We start from the raw sequence: 27,739 nt of genomic DNA on the forward strand, positions 1-27,739 counted from the left end.
CGCGCGTCCAATCGCGGGTTAATAGTGCGCTCCGGAGCCCACTGTACTTTATCTGCCTGTGAATGAGGGGTAAAACTAGTGCGTGGAAAACACGCGTCCAGATGCCGGCTAACAGTGCGCTCCGTCGGAGCCCACTGTACTGTATCGGCCTGATTGCCCTTAAAACCACGCGCGTCACTTCGCTCGGCAAACACTGGTGCAAACGGACTTAGCGTTCCTGCGGGCAGTTTTGAACATTTGACCTCTTTTTGGCACCTAACTCTCTAAATTGAGCAACTAAATCCTTTGAAAGGCGACTCCCCAGCCACATGGTGGCAAAGTAAGCAAGTGCGGCAGGCTGTGCTTGCAGGCCTTTAGAGGGCGCTATTTGACGTGGATTTCGGGGGGTAAAAAGCTTTTTTTTACCTCTGCAAATTGCCTGCCCGTATTGTCATGGAGACCTCCCCGGGGGCGGGGCCCGATGTAGGAGAAAACGCGTCTCTAGCTCTGGGTTTTTAAACCGTGCAGGTAGTTTTTGCTTTCACGTTACTTTACCTTTCAGGACTGGTGTAAAGCCAGCAGCTCAAAAACAAAAACACAGACTTTTGCAGCAATGCAGGGCAGTTTGAAAACCATCTTCTTGACCCCTGGCAGATGTTGCCTCTACGTTTTTCCAAGTGACCTCCCGCCTCCCAAACCCCAGACACCTGGCTTAAGGAGCCGGCGGGCGGTGGAAGTTTGTCTGAACGCTGTTTGTCGTGCGGTGGCGCGGGAGGCTTTGCTCTGCCGGACTTCTTAAACTCATCGCCGGCTGCTCACCAAGAGGTCGAGCCGGTCCTGGGTTTTGTCTCGCTAGAGCCACGAGATCTGCACATCCAGTTTCTCTAAGAAAGGCGGGACAAGTCCTGAGATGCACCGGGGGTAAGAAGGCCGCAGGGACTCGGCCTGTCCCGTATGGCATGGAGTCGGGCAGCCTGGTAACAAGAATGGTTTTCAAGACGACTCTCCCGATGGGCCTGCCCCAGGCTGCTTTCAGGTAAATGATTTTCCTCTACTATTTGGATGTGTAGGGCTTCAGTGGGCGCCCTACAGAGGACTATGGCCAGCTTGGCTCCTCAAGAGCCACAAACAGGACTGGTATTTCAGAATATCCATAATGAATATGCATGAGAGAGATTTGCATGCACTGGTTGATCAACTAACCAACCCTAAAAGAGTTTTGAATAGTATACCCTTTAAGTCATTTTTGTTGGGAGTAAGCTTTTTATCCACACTTCCTACCCATGAGAGCAGACCAAGCAGAGAATAAACGTCTTTTTTTCCCAAGTCATCTTAGTGCTCCTCAATCTGAGGGAGTCCTTTGGGCATGCAGCATTTGCTGAAGGAGCGGTTTGTTTTGTTTTATTTCAGCCTGTCTTGAAAATCTGGAGACAATTGGCAACCCCAAATGGGTCCCAGTATTTCAAGGGGAGCCTTTAATGGAAGCAGTGCCCATTCCAGTTTATTGAGGGAGGCTTCACATTCTAACTAAGGATAAAGAAGGGAGCACAGAATTACTATTTTGAATTGGTTTATGGCTATTACCAGAGAGATAATCGTGTCAAGTGCGGTATTTCCATGTTTGAATTATTTCATCAGCAAAAGTTTTATGCTGGAACAGCATCAGTGTCCAGTTTCTTTACTGGTGCTCTGAAGAGAATTATACAGGGCCTTGGAGGTGAACCTGAAGGGAGATTCAGACAGCAAGCTGGTAGGAATTTGCATGTGGTTGAGAATGGAAGATGCTAATACCCTTATCATTTATGCATATCAGGACTATCCCGCTAGGCAATGATGGATGGTTGTAGTATTGCACTGCGAGGTCTGTCAAAGGCGCTTGTTTGCAAAGGAGTTGCCAAAGAAGCAATACCCTCTAGTGCCTTTGCCACTCTTTGAGAGCTTGGGGCATAAATATCCTCCACTGTATTAGGAAGCACATCTAGGAGCAAGAAGGACCCTGACAAGACTAGCGCCAAATCCATGGGTCCAACCAAGGTACACTACCAGCTGATGTAAGACCTGCACGAGCGCATAAGATAAGCACAGAGGATCCCTAAGGGTTCGAGGATGGAAAAGAAAAAAAGGGATAACCTATTGCTAACTTTAAGATGTAAGATTTGTGAATGGGTGGGAACCTGCACAGAGCGGCCAATACCACCCAAGCAACTTGCTGGGCAGAACTAATGGATCCTTTGAGCCTTTATCTGCTGTCATTTACTAGGCTCGGGTTTTTAACATGCTCATGATGTAGGATGACTCTTGGACTTTACATTCTGTCATACTTCAGTTTTCACCAGAGGGCACAGACAGAACGAGAAAATTCAGAAAAAGCTAGAGGAGTATTCTAGTTCTTGGGAGCTGAGCTTCAACATACACACACAAAAAAAAGGAGAAAATAATGCAGTTGCGAACTGCACGTTAGTTACTGAGCTAATAGTACTAAATTTACAAAAAAAAATAAATTTCAAAGAACCTTAAAAAAAAAAAAAAAAAAAAAAAAAGTACATGTGCTATCTTGCTGTAATGGAGTGCATTGAAACGTTTCTTCTTAGAAATTGCTCCCCAGCTGGAGAAGGCGGCCTAGTGTGGCTGGGGGGGGGGGGGGGAGCTGAGAAGAGATGCAGGCTTGGGTATGGATGAGGACCTAAGTCGCGGGCCGATAAGAGAGGAAAACAGAGAAGTTGTGAAAAGGTAATGGGGCTGCAGGGAGGGAGAGGGGGAAAGGTGGAGGCACAAATAGAAGAATGACACCCCCCCCCCCAAAGAAAGGTAAAAATAAAGGTTAGAGAGAATGAGGAGGCAGAGCTGGAACTAAGAACAGACAAAGAAAAAGCAGAGATAAAGGATGGATAGAAATCAGACTAGAGACACACGGGTTAGAGAAATGTATGCTTGCTAATTTTGGCAAGGATTTCTTGCTGGGTAGACTGTGTAAGGCGAGGCCCTCTGGTTTTCTGTTTCAGATTATTCAAGATTCTGTGGCAGATTTTGTATAATTGTGCATAAATACCTTTTTGACTATGAAAAAAATGTCAATTTTATATTGAAAAGCATTCACTTCGTTTTTAAACAATATTTAAACTTTATACTAATACAAATTGTTGATTTTTGTGCTTAGTACAATTTATCAAGTAAAGGCATATAAGTTAGAAACTTAACTGTGAAATGTCACTTTGAATTGAAATACTGCGACTATATATATATATATATATATATATATATATATATATATATATATATATATATTTATATTTCCCTGAAAGTCTGTGCCGCTTTTCCTGGTATATGAGCTTATGTATGCCATCAACATCAGTAGGTTTTCATGCCATTGATTACCCAAAGATACACACATGCATCCCTTGGGCACATGGTAACCGACACAGAAAGGGCTGAATTAACAAACACATCTTAAATTTGTCAGCAGTAGTGCCAGTCGTCAAGGCTTCTGTGAATTGAAACTAACGCCCTTGTCTGCCAGCTGTGCGTGTGAGACAGGCCCTCGTCACTGGAGTATGGCCTTGCAGGTAGCCCATGCCATCTTTTCTGGGCGTTGTGCAGCTTGAGTGTTCACGGTTCTGAATGTTGATTCAGGAGCTACGTTTTAGGGAAAAATAACTGATGCTGACAGTTACTGTGAACCCTCACTGTATGGCATCATCTCTGGCAATATTACGTACATTCACCCTTGGGTATGTTGCCTATGGGAAAGGTGCCGGATGGCGTTATGTAGTGAGTTTCTGATGATGTTTCCTCTTCAAGAAGTGTGGGGAGGAGGATCCTAAAGAAGAAGTATTTCTTGGAGCAGGGGTTTACTGGCCTGTCGGGGGGGGGGGGGGGGGATCGGGCATCCTCTGGTGTCTCCTCGGCTTCCCGGTCATGGTCAGAGAAAAGAGGGGCTGCTGTGGCTGATGGGGTGGGGCTGCAGAGGAGCCCTGCCGCTCCAGGAACAGCACAGCTACAGCGCCACTAGTGTATGGTCTCGTGAATGTAAATAAAAAGATTCCAGCTATGGAGGGCTGGAGATATTTTAATCTTATTTTATATTTGTAGGTGGCATTTCAAGTGTCTGCTGTTTTGAAATATTTGGTGTTTGGGAAATATAAGGGAGAATTTATGTGAATTTTTCTTATTATTGAATGTTTGTCAGCTGTTTGCCATAACAGTGCTTGATGTTTTGTGACTAATGGTATTTCTGTTTTTATCATTGTTACATAAGAACATGCCATACTGGGTCAGACCAAGGGTCCATCAAGCCCAGCATCCTGTTTCCAACAGTGGCCAATCCAGGCCATAAGAACCTGGCAAGTACCCAAAAACTAAATCTATTCCATGTTACCGTTGCTAGTAATAGCAGTGGCTATTTTCTAAGTGAACTTAATTAATAGCAGGTAATGGACTTCTCCTCCAAGAACTTATCCAATCCTTTTTTAAACACAGCTATACTAACTGCACTAACCACATCTTCTGGCAACAAATTCCAGAGTTTAATTGTGCGTTGAGTGAAAAAGAACTTTCTTCGATTAGTTTTAAATGTGCCCCATGCTAACTTCATGGAGTGCCCCCTAGTCCTTCTATTATCTGAAAGACTAAATAACCAATTCCTGTTCCATTCCCCTTATCATTTTGGTCGCCTTTCTCTGTACCTTCTCCATTGCAATTATATTTTTTTTGAGTTGCGGCGACCAGAATTGTACACAGTATTCAAGGTGGGGTCTCACCATGGAGTGATACAGTCAGGCCTGTTGTGGTTTTCAGAGCACGTGTGTGAGTGAGTAAGCCATTGAGCATATGTATGAGTGAGAGAGAACGAGAGTCCCCCCCCCCCCCCATCCCCTGGACCCTGCCTTCTACTGCCCGACACCTCTTTGATCTGAGCAGGAAGTGCGGGACCCTCTGCCCCACTCCCAGAGCTGCTCTGTCAGAGTTGGCGCTGGAAGTATAAACCTTAACGTGAGCTTATGCTTCCAGTGGAGCCTCTGTCAGAGCAGCGCTGGAGGCGCCAGGAGCGGGAGAGAGGGTCCCTTATTCCTGGCTCAGACCAAAAAGGTATCAGGTGGGATGGGGAGGGTCCGGTGCCAGGATTCTTCTTTGTGGGTGGATAGGCGGGGAGGCAACCCAGTTGCAAAGTTTGACACTCAGGACCGAGCTCTGGCCTACAATGCTAGGAACCTCCTCAACGGTCTGGGGAGGAGGGAGGTGGGAGAATATAGCCTGACAGTGCCTTAATATCATGCTTTGGGGAGGGGTTGTGGGGGTTTAGCCACCCTCTGTACTTCTTAGTTAGCTAATGACAGCACTACTTAGCCGGCTATCTTTTAAAGATATCTGGTTAAGTAGCATATTATCCAGCCACATGATGCTGCATAAGTAAAAACCTAACTGGCTATGTTTGAATAGAGTCTGTAAGGTTTTTAGTTATCTGGCTATATATGTAGCTGGATAACGTTAGGCTAGTATATTGTATTAGTAAGAGAAGCATAAAGAGTTAATTTAGTTCTATAAGACACAAAATAGTTATGTACAAGGTCAGCAGATAGCTTTCATTGACAGTAAGATAATGCGCACGCACAACACTGCCTGATGAGATTACAGGAATTTGGGCTATTAAGTAGCCCCCCCATTCCCTTCGCAACCTACAGCTCTCCCTGTTACAGCCCTCAGTTCCCCCACTAGACCCCCCTTCTCCTAACTTGAAGTCTGCAAGCTTCAAGGTCCTAAGCAGATAGATACTGAGTCCAATATAGAGACAGGACTTAATCATAAGTATAAGAAGACCACTTACTTAGAGTGAGCCAGGAGATAGTTAAAGGTTTTGTGGCCATAGCACCAAGCAGCTCTACCAGTGCTGACAGCTTCCCAGAACTTTTATAGCGAGACAATCGTTATCTGATTTGCTTTTATTTTATATTGACACTGGTGTGATACATATGTTGCTCCTACAGCGTGTGATAGGTTCAGAGAGACGGCAAGAGCAAGTAGTTTCACACGTGAGACAGAAAATCTGTATAAAATGGCAATTACAGGTAGTATACAAACCACAAAAAAAAAATCCACCAATTTCAGAGTGGTCCTGAGACACACACAGTAGTTTTTCTTTATCAGTTATTTTGGCAAAAACTTCAGGAATTAGAACAAAGAAAATTGTTCTATGCACACGCCAGCCAAGGACATAATATATGGACACAAAGTGGGATGGTGGGATTTCTGACAAGAGCTGAACTGAGAGAAAAGACCCAGAGTCTCCTGTATTGTATTATAATCTGTTTATTTTCTCCCAAGATGTTCTTATAAGCATTTTGTTATTGCATATGTTATACAGAAAAATATAGCTTTTCATACTTTCACGTAAGCTGTAATCAGGTGTCATTATTTTTGGTGTGTTTGCGTGATCCAGATTGCAAGGCAAATACCTCATTCCTTACATCCATTGCATATATTCAGCAGGATGCTTATCGTGCTGAACATATGGAACAAGTTATCCAGCTCACTTTAGCCAGATAACTTGTCTACTAAGTGGCCTACTGACTATGGACCTCCATATTATTAAGAATTTTGCCAGACCGATGACAAATAACATCCAATAATTAAAAACTCATAAGCTGTTTTTTTTTTAAATTTCCAAACAGCAATAAAATATTTCAAAATAGGAGCCACATCACACACCCAATAATTAAAATAAGAATGGTAAAGCCCCTGCCTACCTTACCTGAAAAGTTTTGTTTTCCAATCACCCAGAGCTTGGTGTAGATTAGTAGGGGTGGCACAAACCTCTTACACACATCACCCCCCTTCTCCAAGGCAGGCTCCCATTCTCTCACACGAGCAATCTATGCAGGCAGGATGCACGGGATTTCCCTTACTCCGCTGCTGCTTCTACGCAGTGCTTCGTTTCTTGTAGTTGGACAGGATTCTTTTCAGAGACGTAGGAGTCCTTTTTGCAACTCCTCCGTAGGTGAGGGCTCGGTATTCTCCACTCACAGTGTTAGCACTTTCTCTATGCTCCTCTTGCAATGCATGAGATGAACATGCAAGAAATACTAGCACTGCAAGTGTTGAGTACAGAGGGGTCAGCTGGCATACGAGGAGGAGCCACAGAATGAGTTCACTCTTCTTCAGCTGGAGTGCAGGCCTCTACTTCTTTTCCACCACTGGTGGGATGGGGTTCACTGGTGGCCGCACAGGCCTCTCTCTGCTCCCTTTGGTGGGCCCCTTCCACCACAGCCCCCTCCCAAGTGTGCTGCTCTGTGCAACTGCACGTTTTGCACACCCGATAGCACCAGGCATGATAATGGCTCAGCTAAGCCTTGGAATGCCCATCCTCAGCTTTAAAAAAACAAACCTAAACAAAGACAGGCTTCCTCTGAGCTAGGGAGGCTGCAGAAACTTCTCCCTGTCCCCTTTAAAGGTACAGTATCAGCTTCTGCCTCCAATGTAAGTAGCAAAGCAACTTTTAACCACCTGGTTACTTAATTTTTCAGTTTATTTATTTATGAAAAACTTGGGCTTAAAAAGTTACAAGTAAGCAATAAAGTACTGATGTAACATGGACATAAAAGCAAGCACTTGGGATTAGGCCAATGGGCCTGGCCTACTTTGAACAGAATGCATACACAAACAGGATTGTATGGCACTGCTAAGAGTTTGTAACTGCCCCACTAGACCTTCCTGCTTTTTTTCCCTGTGTTTTGATGGTTGTAGAAAGTAAACTCTTAATCCCTGTGCTACTAAAAATTAAAAAAAAATTACCCACAACTATTGCCAAAAATCGCACGTCATCCTGTGTGATTTTTTTTTTTTAAGCAGCAGATGACGTTGAAGTTTTAACTTTGTAGTTTCCTTGTCTGGCCTATTGTACAAATGTTTTCTATTCTATCATCTTAGCAGAGTTCTGCCTCACTACATGCTTTGTGATTGCTTAGAATAGAGGTGTCCACAAACAACCTTGGAGGACTACTAAAGAATATATATATTTTTCTAGGTTAAATGAGATGTGTGTTAAGTTAGAAATCTGAATCCGTTTGCCGTACCAGAGCACGTTAGGAAGAAACTAGAGTGTACAGAGAGGGGTGCCGTCTTCTTCAATTCTACCTGCAGGAAGATTCAGCTCTGGTTATCTGTTTAGAACAGATCCCGGCTTGAGCTACCACTCAAAAGGCAAACGAGAAATGTGATTAAAATTATACAATTTAGAGTTCACTTTTTACCTGATTTTCTCAAAGTTGACACAGCTGACGTAGGTTGGATTCCTTCTCATTAAGGAGTCTTGGTTCCTGCGGGTCTGGGTTAGTACTATCAGGGGACAGTGTACACAGGAGAGAAGGGACAGTCTAGAGGGAAGAACGATGCCCACGGCTCTCCTCCTATAACAACACAAGGTCTTAAAGGAGGGGGAAAGAAGAGAGGATGAAAATGCATCTCCCAAGAAACCACGGTGGAGGTAGTGTGTTCAGGCCCAGGGAGGGTGGGAAGGCTGCCACCTGTCCTGTGATAGCCCCTACAGGCCAACAAGTGGTGCAGAGGTTGTGCCTCTCCAGCCCTTGTGCTAGGGCCTGTTTCTTCGGCCATGCATACCATCTAGAGGGGGAGAAGGAAACAGTAAGAGAGACCACAGGGGATGAAAACAAGGAAAAAAAGAAAAAAAATGATAGGGGATTGCATCTATGGTGAGAGCTGGGATGAAATAAGAGGGTGTGCACTATAAGTTCTTTAACCAATTACACATTTTGGGAGGCTTGTTTTATTTGTGATACTGCCCCATCCATGTTGCCTGTATACTATAATTGAAATACAACCCCCATGACTTAAAAAGTATAATATAATCAAGTAAAAGACAAGTCTAATTATTTATTTAGAAGCTTTGGGTTTTGTTTTTTTAATACAAATATACTTCCACAAATCATTTTTTTAAGAGTCTGTTAATGCTTATAATATACTGCACATTACATTTTAAAGACTAAGCTCTGATGGACATTCTAGGATAACATCCTGCTGTATAGCACATTTACCTGTTGCATTTTGAAGTGAAGACTGTCTTGTGATGGCTGCTACTTTCGGTAACAAAATATTGCTTTGCAGTCTGCAATCGGATGGATTATACTAGGGTGCAAAGTCTTCCTGGGAAGACCTGGTCAACAGCACTGTTCAAGTTAGCTTCTATGTGATGGCCATCCACGGGCAAGGCAAGGCACAAGAGCAGAATAAGTCTGGATGCTCCATGCCATCGTTTCCTTCTGCAAAGCCCTGCAGTTCATACGGAGTGCCATCCGGTGGCATTTGCACACATTTGATGATCTTTTCTATTGCAAAAATCCCTTTTCTGATGGAGAGTCAATGACTCACCTTTCTTCAGTGCAGAACGTGATTTGACGAGTACTCTTGTGTCGGGCTGGACCTTGCTTCTTCCATCTAGTTCTCAATACAATGTCACATATTGCAGCAGTATAATAAAGCACATATAACTTTATTTACAAGTGCATAAATATATAAATAGAGCTGTTATACAAAAATAAATACCAATTTTCTCTCTGTTTTAAAGGAGTCTCTTTCTGTCAGCTTTTGGCCCTGCCTTGGCTTTTAGCTTGTTGGCCTTTCTGAAGGGGGATGTGTTAATGAGTTGCAGGAAATCCTTGTTTCAGGGTCTTGCTCTATGCAGTTGGTTTCATGTTGACAGGAACAGGATCCTTCGCTGCCGGATTTAAAGAAATATGGATACTCCACCACTTCAACTGGTGGAAGGCCAGTGCAGCATGAAGAACCTAAAATGAAAGGAAAGAAATCAAAGCGAATAAGCCAGTGGGAAAGAATGGATTGGGTGCAAATCTTCTTCTTTTTTTTTTTTTTTTTTAAATCAATCCTACCTCCATGATCAAAATTTGGAATAAAACTGTAATGTGCACCCAATTTTACTATTTAGTGTTGACAGTTAGAACTTGATCACACAAACTGTACCATCATCGAAGGAATCTCTCTTACAAAAGAACAGGTCTTCCAGTTCCTCAGCATTGCAAATTCTTACATCAAAGCAAGAGGACAGTCACGATGGAATGCAGTAACCATCTTCGGCAGTCACGGTGTAATACCATAAACATCAATGCCAACACTTGAATAAAATATTCTTAAGTGAGAGATGTCAGTCTTCCTTGGAAATGCATTAAGGGAAAGGACTGGTTTCGATGGGAAATGGTTTAAGAAAGTAAGTGTTATTTGTGTGAGGTGTTATGGGTTGGATGTGTGGTGTGGGTTTAAGGGCTGGGATGCATCAAACGCGTGATGAGATGGATGGCTGTATGAGATATTGAGACAGTTGTTTGAATGGTGCTTAGTTAAGAATAATTGGATTGGGCTGGGATATATGGAGCGTTGTTTTGATGCGTATGTGTGGTTGGTGTGATCTGATTGGATGCGTCTATTTGCATGAGGAGTTATGTGTTGGATGTGTATGTCAGGGTTAAAGGATTGGATACGTCAAATGTGTAATGAGGTATGGTTTTATGTATGTTCATGTGTATCGGGTTGAAGGGTTTGGATGCATCAAATGCGTCAATAGATATGGTATTGTGAGCGTATATTGTGTGTGCTTATGACGCTGATTGGTTGTTTAGATGTGTTGGGTACGTGATGGGTGGGGTTATTGGGTGTGTTTGGCGAGCATCATCTTAAAAAGGGAAGGTAGACGCCATGGGGGTACTGACGCTACCAATTGTGAAAGATGCCTTGCTGGAGTTAGAATCGGGCAGTTCAGAAATAAGCGTAGAATTGTGGTGTGCTTTTGAAGGTAAGATTGGAGATATATTATAAGAATTTTGTCAATTTGAAGTATTTGGAAAAGTATTGTACAGTGTGTGTTGATTTATTTGTGTACCTTTTGTTTGAATAGGTACATGAGAGTCCAGAATTGAGACGGTCGTTTGATTTGCCATTTGAAGTTATTTTAAGAATTGTGGAGAAATTTGAAGGTCAGAATGTGCTGAAATAATGAGCAAATGTACATGAAGTTTGTAATGGAGGGTATTGTATATGGTGATAATATTCCTAGTGCTTCTGTTATAAGTTGAATAGCAACAACTGAAGTGGACATGAACAGTAATTGTTAATATTGGAGGAAGTGAGTTGTGGGATAGGGACGTGGGAAGTGTGAGATTTCTTGTGGTGGTTTTATATGTTTTTAATATTGTTTTTGTATGTTGAAGGCATGTGGGGAATGGAGACGTCGACTCATAAGTGATCTTGGCAAGTTGTCTCCTGAAGAAGCTCACGCGAAACAAGGATCCTTGTAGGGCATATTGGAAGTATCCTGTGTGGGATCATTGAACAAAAGGGCACATTGAAAGGATCCGGTGTGGATCACTGAAAACGGACATACTGGAAAGATCCAGTGTGGGATCATTGGGAGATATAGGGGTAAAGGGATATGTTACAGAGTGGCTCTCCTGGGATTGAAGTTGGCACTTTAGGTTTTTTAAGAAGGGTTGGGGGTTGTATGAGGTATGAATGTGAATGAATGTTTGTGGGGTATGTTTTAGGATACTGCGTCTGAATATTTTTGGGTATGTCCATGATATAAAGCTGTATAGAAATTGATTGAAATCTTATTGCATGGATTTTTGTAATTGCACATGTGTTTTTGATATTGTATAAATTAAAAATGAAAAATTATGAAACAGTGTAATGTTTAACGTGTTAAATTGAATTTTAACAAGTCATAGGTATTAAAAGTGAATATTATATTTGGAAAATAGGATCTTTGTGATTCCCTATATATGTATAAGGTCTGTCAGGGATTAGGGAATCCGATTTCTCTCTAGATTTGAGTACCATATTAAGAAAGTAAGGTACAATTTTTGTGTCAGGAAAGGGATGGCAATATTTGTCAGACTTGTTAATCTGGTGTAAACCGGTACATTCGAGGACATCTCCCCAGATGCTGTTGGATGCTCTTTCGCCTGGTCGACCTCTACCTATCAAACTGCTTTTAGCTGTTTAGCTCCAGCCCTCTGAACGTGACAAGTAACCTTCTTACAACATTGCAAAGTACCAGGAAGGAGGATGTTCAGGGACAAGCAAGTTGAGCTTTTGAGGAAATGCTCAAATCGGTAGAGCCCTGGCCAGCAGTCACATGTCTCTCAAGGGCCACCACTGGTTAAACCATTCGTACGAGAGATTTCACCACACAGAATGAGGCAGAGGGAATTCAGTTGTGGGGTTTCTCATCTCTGCAATGCACTTCAAATTGAGCTCCGTACAGCGGATGAACTTGTGTTGTTTAGAAAGTGATTATTTAGGGAAGCTTTGAACAAATGAATGAACTTAAACTAACTGAAGCAGGTCAGCGGCTGGAGTGCAGCAAATGAAGTGAGCATATTAAATGATTTTATGTACTTATAGTGCGAGTCTTCATTGTTAGGTTAATATGATTCAATTTGTGGCTTGCTGTTTAATTGTTTACAGAGGAAATGCTATAGTTTATTTTGTAACCTGCTTGGAACATAATTATGAACAGACATGAGAAAAAAAAATACAAATTAATAACTGGGAGAGCACCCCCAAGGACTACAGCAACCAGCAGTCAGTGAGCAGTTCTGTCAATTTCTTCTGGACATACCTGAATTAATACCGTGATCACTGGACAGTTCTGGTCTGGATGCGCCAGCTTCATTTCCTGTCACCTGACACAGGTTGGGCAGTGACTCTTGTAGGTGGCTGTCGTCACGTGACTGAAGTAGTTCATATGTGGAGTCATCAGGTAGGCCATACAGAAAAGAGTCCTCCGTGTGTCTTGAAGAAGGAAATCTGGGGAGCATAATTTTGCTTGAGTCTCGATTCTATTATTTAGGACTCCTACTAATCAAAATATTAGCCATCATTCTTAATCAAAGCCCATATTTCTCTGTGCTTCCCTGAGACTCGATTTTTTGGCAAACTAAAGAATTCTAGCATGTCTACAATGCAAGATTCTTCTATATATTTCGATTTAAATCTCAAAGATTTTTTTTAAAAAACTTAACTAGGTATCAAACTATTCTAACAAATACATTTAACTGCTTACGATATCTAATCATACTTTATAAGATTTTCTTTAAAAGCTATTCCTGGTTTATTGGTTGAAGTGGTTTGAATTATTAGTTAAGTTCAAAGTCCCAATAACTGCAGACGGCTTCAAATGTATTCAAGGTTTAATAATCATGTCAAACACATACACACTAAACAAGGCTTACTTAAAACAGCGTATATATGAAACTACCACCACTCTCTTTCAAATATTTTTTGATTTAAACATTTAGCAGTTTGTTCCACGTTTTTGAAAGTTGGTGGCAGATAACTTTATAATATTTTGAATTTCAACTGCCAAGTGGAGATTGTTTGTTTCTAAATTAAGGTTTGTTCCTTTCATTTATTGCATTTTCAGGCACTTAAGTAAACTCAAGTTCTTAAGCTCCAGTTCTTTTATAGATGACAAAAAGACTGCTGCACCTTATTAAGATGTTCATGATTGGTCTGCCTGCCCTAAAAGGTGCTGAATGCATGAAATGGACTCCTAGCGGAGATGGTAGAGACTAAAATGGTAACAGAATTCAAGGAAGCCTGGGATAAGTGCAAAGGATGCCTGGCTGTGAAGAAAGGCAGGGAAAACCCGAGATAAACTGGGGCTTAAGGCATTGCACCAGTAATGAAACTGGACAGACTAAATGAGTCTAATGATGCTAATCTGCCACCATCTTCTCAGTTTCTGTGCTGTGTTCGTATGAATGCTAGGCTTGCCTGAGACAGCCTCTCTAGGGACACGTTTTAAACAACCCACGTATTCGAAAACAATGTGGGTTATTTTAATTTTTAACTTTGGGCAAAGTTTCAAAGCGAAACTGCGTGCATTGCTTCTCTGTGAAAATGATCAAGTACAAACTATGGGCCTGCTTTTCAAAAGCATTTGCAACTTAAAACTGCGTGTTACATGTATAAATGCACTTTAAATGGTTATTGACCTTGAAGACAGTGTTCCTGGTGGCTATGTGTTCTGCTCGTCGCATTTCCGAGCTGCAGGTCTTGTGTGGCTGGGAGCCATTCCTTTGGGTGACTACAGGGATGTTGCAGCTGTGGACTGTTCCATCCTTCTTGCCTAAGGTGGCATTGGACTTTCATTTGAATCAGTCCATCCCCTTGCCGTCCCTGGATAAGGTGAGAGATGCGGAGGAGTATTGCCTCCTGCATCCCTTGGATGTCTAGAGACTTGTGCAATATCTGGAGGCTGCTGGACCTTTCCGTAAGACGGACCGCCTGTTTGTTTGTCCTCCTTGGTGGAGTTAAGCAGGGTGAACCAGCTTCACGGGATACAATAGCTCACTGGATTAAGGAGGTGGTTACGGCCACGTAATGTGGATGCTGAAAAGCCATTGCCTACTTGAGTTTGGGCTCATTCCACTAGGGGCACGGGCAGTGTCATGGGTGGAGGTTAGTCTGTTGTCTCCCGTTGATATCTGCTGAGCTGTGACGTGGTCCTCCTTACACATTTTTTCCAGGTTTTATCGTCTGGATGTGCAGGCCCGGGAGGATGCTGCAGCCTTTGCACGTGCGGTGTTGACTGGACCGCAGGCAGCCTCCCACCCTGTTGGGGAGTAGCTTTGCTACATCCCACTGGTTCTGAGTCCATCTGTCTACACACTAGGAAATGGAGAAATTACTTACATGATAATTTTGTTCTCCTTTTGTGTAGACAGATGGACTCAGCTTCCTACCCTCAGCTGCTGACTGATTGTGTCCATGGTTCTCCTGTGGGGCTCTGGGTCCCAGGGGATTACTGGTAAGTCTTCATCCAGTCCCTAGATTGGGGTACTTATGTTCTTGAGTTCAGTGTTTATGATTGGTTGAGTACAGTTATGGTTGCCTGTTTTTAATCACATTTTTTTTGCTAGCCTGTCCACAGTTGCTTTTGAAAAGAATACTGGCAGGCTGGGGTCCCTGCAGGGCTATACATTATGTGACATCAGCTTGCTCTGTCTCCATCTGCTGGCAGGGGAGCATAAACCGGAGTCCATCTGTCTATACGCTAGGAAACAACAATTTCATGGATAACGGCTTTTGATAGCTTTTTTCTTTTCACACAGCTTGCATAACACTCTAAAAATAATTATTTTTATCTTTTTAATGGAGAGGAACTCAGCCTGTGAAAAACTTACAACTCTTTTTTTTTTTTTTTTTTATTGATGGCTTCATGTTGTGCTTAAATGGGTTAATTTAAACCATTTTAAATCATAGATGGGCCATCACAGGTCAAGACAGAGCAAAAAAGTGAGCCACGCCGATTCTCCAGTATGGTCTTCTAAGATGTGGAAAGTCTGCAAGACTATATCCACCCAAAATAACATGGCTCAAATCGACCTTTATTTAAGACCCAAGTTACAATGGGATTCTTACCCAGGTACCTGGTGGTTTCCCCCAAACTCGCCGTTTCCCATCACGCTACCCTGTAGCAAGGTGCTGGCTTCCGCCTGCTGTTATAAAGGAGAGAAAAAAAAAAAAGGCACCTTAAAATCAGACCTGTGAATCAGGAGCGAACTCAGCGAGGCTCCATCGGCAGCCACAGACAAACCCGAGCCCTCCATTTCACCTCCGTCAGACAAGTTTCTAAAACTAAATCTGGTGGAAGATTTTATTTACTACAGAGACAGCTCAGAGTTTCCTAGGAAGAGAGGGGGTTTTGCTTACTGGTTGGCAAAGTCACATCACAACATACATAGGGAACCCTATGAGTTCATTTTTATAGCATTAACATTCACAATTTACTATAATCTCATAACAATTTTGTTATCAATATTGCCATTTATCAGCAGTGCTTAACATAATACATACACATCAATTTTTTGGGACGTTGTGAACTGCTCCCGTGGAAAGAATACATTTAGGATTTAAGAATTTGTGTTAAGCACTTTAAGTGAAATATGTATGGTGCATCTATTAAAAGGGAATAGTTGGGGTTTTAATTGGTGGGGAGTGTATGTGGATGAGTGAATGTAGTGGGTATATGTGTTTTAGATGTTAATATACTGCTGCTAAATAAATGTGTATGTTCATGTACATTGGGTTGCACATGTTTTTGAATTATTGTAAACATCAGTGGATGTAATTAATAAAATGATAAAAAATTGATGTGTATGTATTATGTTAAGCACTGCTGATAAATGGCAATATTGATAACAAAATTGTTATGAGATTATAGTAAATTGTGAATGTTAATGCTATAAAAATGAACTCATAGGGTTCCCTATGTATGTTGTGATGTGATGAGTAGGGAGCTTGTACTCTCTTACTTTGTGATTACCATGGCAAAGTCACAGACAGTCATCTGCTTTTAAGCACTGGTCCCACAGGAGTCTCCACATTTACTTTTTTAATTTTTATATTGCAAATAATAGTCCAAAATTTCTCAGATTTTGGACTTTGAACTATTAAAATATGAAATGGAGAGCCTACGGTGTGTGTGGGACCAGTGCTTTAAAGTTGAGGATTGTGAAAGCAAGGCAATCCTACCATACCTTTGATCTCTCATCAACATGTTTGTAAAATGACTGTGTGCCATGTAAATATACTGAGTTGGGGGTGAGGTACCTCATTTGGGGGTGAAGTTCCACTTTTTGGGTCGTTTGTTTAGATGTGCTTAAGTCACAAACACTCCCATCATTTTTTTTTTTTCCTAATTTCTGTATTGGGTTTTTCCACAACAGCATACAACAATACTTGAACGATGTTTGCCAGCTTTACAAACAGAACATACAACAAACAGCAGTATGTTCACTGTTACCTCCAACATCAGTGAGCCTTCCCTCTCCCTCTCCCCACCCACCCATGTACCTGCAGCCCCATCTCTGGGTCTGGGCCTCTTACTCTACCTGCAAGTCCAATCATTTTATTCCTTGCTGCCAAGCGTTAGGGTTTTCTGGCACACAGAGATACCATTTCAAAACCGTGTGTTTATAATACGTGTGCCAAGACTTCATACAGCTGAAGTGAGTCAGTACCCTTGTGGTCCGTTTCTTGTTTCAATATTCCACATCACCGGGAAAGCTCTGCTGCGGTGGCCTTTGCCAGTTCCCCCTGTCTTCCCGCCCCCTCCCACCCCACTCCTATTTAGCTTGGGGATGCAAAGAGTCATGACCAGCGCGGCACTGAGACCAGCAGTTGATACGAGGACATTACCAGATCTAGAGGGTTTTTAGCAGCCGCCCTGCTAGCTGCTCTGCAGCCCATCTCCCTGCCAGGGTAATCCTGTAGTACTGCAAACAAGGTACAAAACCATACCTGAAAGATGCCATCTGGACAGTACTCTCGCTCTTTTATAGTTGGGTAGGCCATTTCGCCAGAGGGGCAACCTCCATTCAGGTGGACCCCATTGGCATACAGATGCCCATTTGCCCGTGCAACTGCAGCCCCCTGGAGTGGTACCATGGTGTACTGGCAGGAAGGAGCAAGAAGTCCTGCCCCGGGAAAGGTGAGGTCTGTAGTTTGCTCTGAGAAAAAAAAAAAAAAAAGATAACTTGGTGTTGCTGCAAGACAAACAGGAACTTGTTCTTTTTAAAAGGTGCACACCGGCTCTCCGTTCACAGCAATGCTCACGAAACGATGCCCTGCTCTTTGAGGTGCAGCGCCGAAGGACGTAGAGAGTACAAGGAGACCTGCTGGAGACGTACACATCTGATGGACAGTCTAGCGCTGAAACAAGGGGAACATTTTTTTTTTGTTTCCCCATCGTTAGAGGACAAATTTAATTCCTCATCCTTTGGGAACCAACAGCATTTCAAATTGCTCAAATATTATCCCTGGTTTATCGCTTTGGATAAAGTTCAGTATCTGCCACATCAGGAATCTGTCTCTAATGCACACTAAGCTGCTGTGCAACCAACTTCACATAGACAGGTAACAGTTCAGCCTTTAGCTTCCCATCTTACCACTAGGGAAGCTCACCTAGGTTTCTCCTCACAATTGAAGTACTGTGAGGGGTCTGATCAGAGAATTACGAACATGACTTTTTTTTTTTTGCTTTCCCAGTAAAGGGGTTGCAGTCTAGATTGGTTATCCCAACCCATGGCTACTGAATAGCTGATTTATTTTTCTTTACAGCCTCCAGGCTATTCCCATAGGAGGAAGAAACTGGGACAGTAGCGATACTAATGGCATAGTATTTAAGGCGCAATGAACACTTATGCACCTGTCTCGGAGCGCTATACATCCACATGCAATCTGAGCAGATGTAGATACCTACATCTGCTCAATGTGTGCGTTCACATCTTACTAGAGAGACGTTATTTCTATGCATACCATCAGTTGATATCTTGTACAGACTGATATACGCACCAAAGCTTGCAGCATTCTTAACTAAGTAAGAGAGGTGGAAAAAGCACTGCAGGGCTGCAAGAAGTATGCTTGCTTCTTCTCCCCAACACATTATGTCTATGAGGATCCAAAAACTCCTGTGCTAAACACTAAGAGGTGGCTTCCTTCAACTGAGAGATGTAGGCAGAACTTCAACAGAGCACTGAGTGGCGACAGACTTTCTGAACCAGAACGCTGGGGAAGAAGTATATTCTTCAGATCTCCAACCACTCATGAATGTTCTGCCCTTATAGCAGCAGGCTAGGCTGCACCCCCCCTTGGCATGGACGGCAGATACAGCCCCAGTTCACAACATTCCTGCAGGTACTTACTTTGCTTGGACCAGGCTCTCCACAAGCAGAAGGGGATGAACAGCACAATGATGAGAGCAGTTGATCCTAGGACCACCCCAACGATCAGATAGGGCAGATCACTGGAACGGGCAACCATGGCACCTGTGCCAAGACCTCCATGCCCACTCTTGGGAGGTGGCCGCTGAGATGGCATCAGCGGAGGAGGAAGACGACCAGGTTGGCCAAAGACCTTCCGAGCTGAAAAACATTCAACTTGCACATCATCTTACATTCTTCACAGATCATTTTAAATTCACTGTATGCATGCAATGAGGCAATGCTTGTAAGGTTTGAGTTTGATTACTCAGTACCTCATCATATAAGGTCATTTACAGATTCAGGTTTCCTGACTGCTTGATTTGTAACTTCCAACTCAGATTTGCTCGGTTTACGGATTTTTTAAAAAAAATAGAGATTTCCTTTTTTCACACACATTAAACTACTGTACAGACAACACAAAATGTTGTCAGATGTAAAATGTTTGTGTCAGATGTAAAAAAATAAAATAAACAAATCCCGCAGACCCATTGGAAAGCCAGAGAGAGTCCTTAAGTGCTTGTAGCTAAGCCTGGCAGCCTCCATTGACAATAATCAAAGCAAACACCCGCCAGATATGACGAAAAAGGTGGCAATTTTCAAAAGCCATGGTCCCTGGGGTAAACAGGATGTCAAAAAACTGGCCAGCTTTTAACACAGGTAAAAAGTACTGCTACCCGCGTGGAAAAGGAAGTGGGGTCAGGTCGGGGGGAGAGGCAGCAATGGGCGAGGTTCTTCAAGGAAAAAGTATCCGCAGAATAAGCAGGTGAAAAATCACCTGTGGGTACTTTTTTTTTTTTTTTTTTTTTTTCCAGATAATTTTCAAAAGGCAACGTGTCCTTATCCTTTGAGAATGGGCGCAACATCCACAGGGACCCATTCTCAAAGGATAAGGACATGCGCTTTCCTACAGTACAGGCGCTTTTGAAATACATTTATCTACGGCTTCTTTCTTGAAGGAAGTCCTAAAAGAGACTGAAACACTAGTAAGCATATTTGAAATAATTGCATTTGATTTATGAACTTTGTGGGGGCTTTTTTTTTGGGTCTGTGCGGTTATTTGTTTTGGCACATAAGATAAAAAGGACAGTAGTTATTTGAAAATGTTAAGCAAACTAGCAAAAATACCATTGCTATAATAAATATCAGGTCTTTCATGGTATGAAAGGGAAGAGTCAGGATCCTAATTTCACAATTCTACAGATTATTTCTGACTCCGGATCCTGTAACCTTCTGGCTGGAAGAGTGTCAATCTATGATCCTTCAGATGATGGTTCAACACTTCTATCCAGCATCCACTGCCCAACCCAACCAAGAGAGCTTCAGCCAACCTCCAAGTGCTCATTTCAAAGGCTCAAATGTAGATTATAATCTTTCTAAGGTGGGGGCATTATAACCATAAGAAGTATCTTGTACACAGCTGTGTATGCTGATGACACTATATAAATAAATACTATACTATTTATCTATATAAGAACATGCCATACTGGGTCAGACCAAGGGTCCATCAAGCCCAGCATCCTGTTTCCAGCAGTGGCAAATCCAGGCCATAAGAACCTGGCAAGTACCCAAAAACTAAGCCTATTCCATGTTACTGTTGCTAGTAATAGCAGTGGCTATTTTCTAAGTCAAATTAATTAATAGCAGGTAATGGACTTCTCCTCCAAGAACTTATCCAATCCTTTTTTAAACACAGCTATACTAACTGCACTAACCACATCCTCTGGGAACAAATTCCAGAGTTTAATTAAAGGTTCATAGTCAGAGGCATTTAGCCAGATAACTGACAAGTTATCTGGCTAAATGCTAAGTTTTTAATATTTTGAGCACTTATCCGGCCAAACTAGCTGGATAATGTTGGGGCATTCCTGGGATATTTCTGAGTTAGGTTAGCCAGATAAGTTATCAGAATTAGCCAGATAACATATCTGGTTAACTCTGGTTTTGCTGTAGACCTGATCTAAAGTTAGCCGGATAAACTTATCCAACTATAAGAACATAAGTTTTGCCATGCTGGGTCAAGGGTCCATCAAACCCAGCATCCTGTTTCCAGCAGTGGCAAATCTAGGTCACAAGTACCTGGCAAGATCCCTAAGTTCAATAGATTCCATGCTGTTTATCCAAGGGACAAGCAGTGGTTTTCCCCAAGTTCACATTAATAATGATTTATGGACTTTTCTTCCAGTAACTCGTCCAAACCTTTTTTAAACCCAGCTACACTAACAGCTTTTACCACATCCTCTGGCAACGAATTCCAGAGTTTATGCGTTGAGTAAAAAAGTATTTTTTTCCTATTTGCCTTAAATATATTACCTTCTAACTTTATTGCATGTCTCCTAGTCTTTGTACTTTTTGAAAGTTTAAACAACCGATTCATGTTTACCCAATCCAATCCTCTCATTATTTTATAAACCTCTATCATATCTCCCCTCAGTTGTCTCTTCAAGTTGAAGAAGCCTAACCTTTCCTCATAGGGGAATAGTTTCATTTTGGTCACCCTTCTCTGTACCTTTTCTAATTCTGCTATATCTTTTCTGAGATATGACGACCAGAACTGCACACAATACTGAAGATGAGATTGCACCACGGAGCGATCCAGAGGCATTATGATATTCTCTGCTTTATTCTCCATTCCTTCCCTAGTGTGGCTGCAATACTGAATATTCTTCCAAAGTTAGCTGGTTAAGTTTATCCACTTTGTAATCCTGTCAGTGACTAAATATGGACCTCATATATATATATATATATATATATATATATATATATATATATATATATATAGTATTATATTCTGGCTCCAAACCAAGAGCTTAATACTGAGCTCAAGTAACAGCTCCCATATTGGAGCTGATAGAAGAAACACCTAATTGCTACCCTGACTGCTCTCTTCTCCCATCCCTCACGCCTTCAATTCTCGCTGCTACCATCAAAACATGCCTCGTTACCTTTGGTTTCACACATTATTACATTGCTGAACTCGCTCTCTCCGCCCTCGTTAAAGCACCGCATCTTAATATCGTATGAGGTCTCTGGCTGCAGGTGGCTTATAGAATGCCAGTATCGATCTCCTAAAATCAAGCAACAAAAGAAAAAAAATAACATCTTGTTTTCAGCCTCCTCATGGACCCAAGGCCAAAATAAGACACTGGGGTAGAAGGAAATTGCGCTGAAGACCCCAGAAGAATTGAGAATGAAGTTTCTTACCTTCAACAACATCCTTTTTGTAGTCGCTATCGTTGTCACTGTCTGTGGGACGGTAGTAGATGTAGAAACCATGAATGGGCGTGTTGTTGTTACTGGCCGGAACGTACTGCCAAGGAAACAGAAGGGAGTCAGAGGTAGAAAGACTGAGAGAGCTTCTAAACTTTCAAGCCTCTTCAGTAACCCAACTGCAGATACGCCTTACAAGAAGAAATAATTACAATTATTTTAGCCTCCTCTCGATAAACAGTTTACTTTAGAATCGTGCATTTAGCTTTTCCGACAAATGACTGCAACACCCATGGCCTTACAACTGATCTCCAGGCAATGCTGCATGCCACTGTGCAATGGGTGGGCAGAGAAGAAAAAATCTATCATCATTGCCAAGTACAGCTGGGTAAAGAGGTACAGAGAGAGGCAAATGACTTGCCCAAGGTTGCAGCTTAAGGCAAAGGCCAAGACTCGAACCACCGAGCTATTTCTTAATCATTAGACCACAACTTTGATCTTTATTGTATACAAATGCTTTCCATTCTCCATTCCTTCCTCCTCATACCCAACAGCTGGATCATCCACACACAGAAAACAGACTTCAGAAAAGAATTCCAGTTACAGAGGGCAAAGAACATGGGCAATAATCTCAAAAGTCGGTGTCCAGTAGGAGGTAGCACAAGCCTTATGTGGTCATGGTTAGAGAATCTGCTTACAGTTTAGGGAACCTAACTAGCGACTAGTACAACTGGGTTCAAAAAGGTAGTAGAAACGTTTATGGACGTCAGAACAACGACAATCGTAGCTATCACTCTGGGTTCATGACCACTGGAAACTGGAAGGGTGTTTTAGGGGAGGGACACTGCTACATGCCCCATTTCTTATTCACCCCTTCCAAGCCCTCACTAATTGCCTCCTCAAAAGATAGAACTGTGGGGCTACATAGACCTTTAGTCTGATAGTTTGCCACTTCTTATGTTGGTTATAAAATCCTTTAAAACAATTTCAATGCCATATTCTGGGTGCTCCTAGCAAAAGCAACAAGCCATACAATCTGCCAAAGCTATCACAAAGGAAAGGCATGGCATGCCAGAGTAAACAAGCAATGTAGCTTATTTATTTTGGAGCACCAGCCTTTTTATCAATTAGAGGTAAAGGACAAAAATTTAAAGATAACAAGGAGCAGGCTATAGATTTAGCAGTGAATTCATTGCCTTTGTATTATTTGCTGCTATACTTCTTAGAAACCTTCTCCCCTACCATCCACTTCAGCATGATGGTGGTATCATTCACGGCCTCGGTGAAGGTGATATGGGGTCCGGTGACAGGCTTCTCGTACACTCGGTTACTATAACCAGATACCACATGGGGCTTGGAGGCAGCACTGGGCTGGCTTTCCCCCAGGATGTTCAGTGCCCGGACGCGGAACTTGTATGCAGTACCTGGGGACAGAAGCAGATGAGCAAAATGAAGGATCGTGTGCCTGCTGCAGTCCTGTTTTCCTGGCATCCAGCCTTACATCGGGTCTTCCAGAACTTATGTAGCCCAGAAACAGAGCTCCATGGGGTCTGCAAGTTCCGGCGTGGGAACCATACGACTGATTTATGTGGCCAAGGGTGGATAATCGGGTAAGGAGTCTTGAAACAGCCTGCATTGGTTCAATAGCAGAACTTACTCACGCCATGGGCCAGCACCCTGTGCCTTTACATCATGGAAGATGGGCCAGAGGTCAGTGCCAGATCCAATACCACCCTTGAGTCACGGATTTCATACTACTTGCCACTCTATATATGTATCAGAAAAGTATATATGAGAAGGCTGGTCCCTAATGGCTCAGCAGCAGTGCTGTGCGCTACAATGCGGGAGACGTGGGATCTATTTTCAGAGTCCAGCTTCCAGGGCTGGGAGTGCTGTAGAGATGGTGATCACAGCCTCTTGGAGGGAGGAGGAGTTGCCATTATCACACCAATGGTGACACCTAGTAGCCAGGCTCTGAGCACACCTGTACCAGATTGAGAAAGCAACTCTGGTCTGTGATCCTGGGCTCTGGATGTTTGCTGCAATGACTGGACTAACTGGGGAGGGAGACAAGAGTAATAGGTTTCAATATTTTTTTTTATTTGTAATTCAAGAACCACAACATAACGAAGAGATTTAAACAGATTAACATCTGGAAGAGTTAGCACTTCCCTCTGCCAGAATATCCAGCGGGGTCTCAAAGTACAACTTTTGACACATTCATCCCAACTGTGACGCCCTCTTCTCCCCCGTCCACCCTGATAGCCAACTTATTAAAATCCAATAAAATAGGGAGCACCTTTACACTCTTCGCTCTATTTCCAGTTCTAAAGAGAGAGGCCACATAGACACAACATTCAGAATCAAGCTTCAAACATTAGGAGGCAAGATTTGTAAATATTTATCCCATCTCTTCAAGAATATGCACCATCTTTGTGACCAATCTAGCTCACCTCTGCATATTTTTCCATAATACAATCCTGGTGCACCAAATTTCATAATTGTGTCAAAGCTAGAGGCTGTGTATCCAACCAGCGTTGTAATATACATTTTTTTTTTTGCCAATAATAAGATCTTCCTACACCACAGCTTAGTATCAGGTCGATACTGTAAGACCGCGGGAGAGCGGACGAACGCCTGCTCTCCCGGCGCGCGCACCAGCCCTTTGCCGGTGCGGGCGATTCAGTATTTAAATGAGGTGACGCGGGAAAAACGGGGAAAAGGAGGCTCTAGGGACACTAGCGCGTCCCTAGCGCCTCCTTTTTGTCAGGAGCGGCGGCTGTCAGCGGGTTTGACAGCCGACGCTCAATTTTGCCAGCGTCGGTTCTCAAGCCCGCTGACAGCCACGGGCTCGGAAACCGGACGCCGGCAAAATTGAGCGTCCGGTTTTCGGCCCGACAGCCGCGGGCCGAATTCAAAATTTTTTTTTTTTTTTTTTTTTACTTTTGGGGACCTCCGACTTAATATCGCTATGATATTAAGTTGGAGGGTGCACAGAAAAGCAGTTTTTACTGCTTTTCTGTGCACTTTCCTGGCGCCGGAAGAAATTAGCGCCGACCTAATTTCTTAGAGTAAAATGTGCGGCTTGGCTGCACATTTTACTTACTGGATCCCGCGCGCATACCTAATAGGGCCATCAACATGCATTTGTATGTTGAGGGCGCTATTAGGTGCCGCGGGTGGGCCGCGTGTTTTCCTCCCCTTACTGAATAAGGGGTAAGGGAAAACACGCGTCCAGAGCAGGCTGACAGTGCGCTCCGACGGAGCACACTTTACTGTATCGACCTGTATGTTTGGTATCAAACCTAAAATCATCCCACAAAAATACCTTAACAGTGAGAGGGAGCTGTATCCCCGTGACTTGAACGAAATATTGCTGTACTTTACCCCAGAAACAATGGATTGCCATTAGGAAAAGACTAAAAACTTGGCTTTTCAAAAAAGCATTCCCAGGCCCTGATTAAAACCTCCACCCTTCAGCACAAATGTATTCAAAAATTGGATCAAAATAAGAATCCACCAACCACAAACTTATACTCAGCACAATATTATCATCACTCACAACTGTGTCATATCTATTCACTTGGGTGTCATATTTATTCACTTGGCTATATTTATTTACTGCGTCATATCTATCCACAGTCATATTTACTCACGTTGTCTCATTTACTCACAACTATGTTACTTGATGCAACTGGCTGATATGTACTCACTTTGCTATACAATTATGTTACTTGATGAAACTGTCTGATTTGTAAATATCTCTTTATTCACTCTCTCCCCCCCTTTTCTGATCCTAGTTAATTTTCCCTGTTTTATTGTAACTTTCTCACATCCTTATTATTGTTTTACTGTATTTAAAGTTGCAATTGGGAAATTTGTTTATTATGTTACACTTTACCCTACACACATTGTTAGCTGTAAACCGGGTTGATGTGATATTAGTCATGAAACTCGGTATAACAAAAACAATAAATAAATAAATAATAAATATAAATACAAGTCCAAAACTGATGACCCAACACGCATACATTTTCCCCACGTTTTTTCCATTTGTCAGTGTCTGTCAACCCAATTTGGCAAGCACGTTGTGGAGGCATGTAGAAGCGATGCAGACATTTAAACGGAGTTTCCCCCTCAGATTTACATTAATAGTGAGGCCTTGTAATCTCCAAAAAACATCTTGCATAGTAGTCAACAGTCACTGAGACGCCCAACCCTGGACAAGATTATCAAATCGTGAGATAGTAAGTGCCGTAAAAATCTATACCAATAAGAAATAGGATGATGACTAGGGTCCTCCAGGTCAAACTTCTCAGATAAGTAATGCCACAGGCGGGGCTGGAAGATGGAGTAAGTGAATATAGTACAAGTAAGCATAAAACTGTGTCTGTGGCATATTATATTCACTACTTAGATATTGAAATGAGTGTGAAAAATGGGCTGGAGTCCTTTTGCATGCCATTCTGAAGAAAATTTAGAACACATCCCAGGCATAAAGTCTCTATTTTCTAATATGGATAAAAATTGTGAAATAGCAGGCCGAAGTCGAAATCGCGAGCAAAACAAACGCCAGCTTTTTAAAATTGGTAACATGAATATACTGCTTTGTAGGTGGATTGGCAACATATGTTGCGATTTATGTACTATATATATTGCAATTCTAGAAGACTGACTCCAACTCCTCCTCTCTCCAGGGGAGAGTAATAGCTTGGATACATGAGCCAATCCCCCAAGTTGCAAGCTGTATTATATCACCGAATATTTAGCTAAACCCAGGTCCCCCAGAGCCCAAGTTGTCATTAAAGTTTGGAGAGCTATACGGGGTTTTCAATTTCGCCGCACAAACTTTTCGCATTTGACATTCTATCCCTGCTATTTCCTGCTTGTTCCAATAAGTGGGTATCGTTTGCATGGGCTATAACCATTGCAGGAATATCCTCATTTGCTAAATTGCAACCTGTCCTGCTATAGAGAGAGGGTATTCCATCTAATGTTGCAGTTGTTTTGTGGTGGCCGTTAAGGTAGTTTTATAATTAATTTCCTGCATCTTACTAGGATCTCTATGCAATTGAATACCCAGGTATTTAAATGAATCTTGAGCCCAAAGCAAGGGAAAATCATTTCTAAATCTATTTTTAAACTGTATCTATGGTTGGCAAAGCTTGTGATTTGTCTCAATTCAACTTCAATCCTGCTAGATCACCTTAGCGAGTGAACTCGCTCAAGAGCATGGGAAGTGAAATTTCTGGGTTTTGAATGTGCACTAATATATCGTCAGCAATGGCTGCTAATTTAAACTGAATGCCACCTACTTTTCCCATCGGTATCCCAGGAGACAAGTTAAAAAAAAATAAAATTGAGAAAACCCCGAGTAGCTGTGAATGAAGAATCATACGGGCCCATTCTGTAAAGTGTGCTCGGCCGGGCGCACTGTTTAACATGGGTTTGGCTGCGTGTTTGAGGGGCGTCTATTACCCCTTATACTGGAAGGGGTTTAGCGCCTCAAAAACACACGGCCAAACCCCCTGAAAGCTAATAGCGCTCATCACGTGCAGATGCATATTGATGAGGCTATTAGTCACCCGGCATTCTGTAAGTAAAATGTGCTGCCAATCCTCACATTTTACGATCATAAATTAACGGTTGCCCAAGGGCAGGCTTTAATTTATGAGCAGCCCGGAAAAGTGTACAGAAAAGCAGAAAATACTGCTTTTCTGTACACCGTCCAACTTAATATCCTAGTGATATTAAGTCGGAGG

General features: G+C 42.5%; 1 protein-coding gene and 1 long non-coding RNA gene across 3 annotated transcripts in view; one reads left to right on the forward strand and one right to left on the reverse strand.

Annotated features, from left to right (window-relative positions):
* The first annotated feature begins 474 nt into the window (after positions 1-474).
* LOC115076550 lies at positions 475-11,696 on the forward strand. Its single transcript, XR_003852793.1, has 3 exons — positions 475-1,015; positions 10,895-10,973; positions 11,208-11,696. It is a non-coding gene; the product is annotated as an uncharacterized LOC115076550 (long non-coding RNA).
* Positions 8,843-27,739, reverse strand: part of BOC (BOC cell adhesion associated, oncogene regulated) — a 152,610-nt gene continuing 133,713 nt past the window's right edge. For both annotated transcript variants that reach the window (XM_029578116.1, XM_029578115.1), the window contains exons 13-20: positions 23,220-23,401; positions 21,972-22,077; positions 21,713-21,835; positions 18,711-18,929; positions 17,308-17,516; positions 15,427-15,503; positions 12,620-12,807; positions 8,843-9,773 (exon numbers count right to left, since the gene is read on the reverse strand). In XM_029578116.1, coding sequence (XP_029433976.1) covers positions 9,592-9,773; positions 12,620-12,807; positions 15,427-15,503; positions 17,308-17,516; positions 18,711-18,929; positions 21,713-21,835; positions 21,972-22,077; positions 23,220-23,401 — 1,286 coding nt within the window. In that variant the 3' untranslated portion in view covers positions 8,843-9,591. The remainder of the gene's footprint in view (positions 9,774-12,619; positions 12,808-15,426; positions 15,504-17,307; positions 17,517-18,710; positions 18,930-21,712; positions 21,836-21,971; positions 22,078-23,219; positions 23,402-27,739) is intronic.

The sequence above is a fragment of the Rhinatrema bivittatum genome, chromosome 15, assembly GCF_901001135.1.
Source record: "Rhinatrema bivittatum chromosome 15, aRhiBiv1.1, whole genome shotgun sequence".
NCBI classification, from domain to species: Eukaryota; Metazoa; Chordata; class Amphibia; order Gymnophiona; family Rhinatrematidae; genus Rhinatrema; species Rhinatrema bivittatum.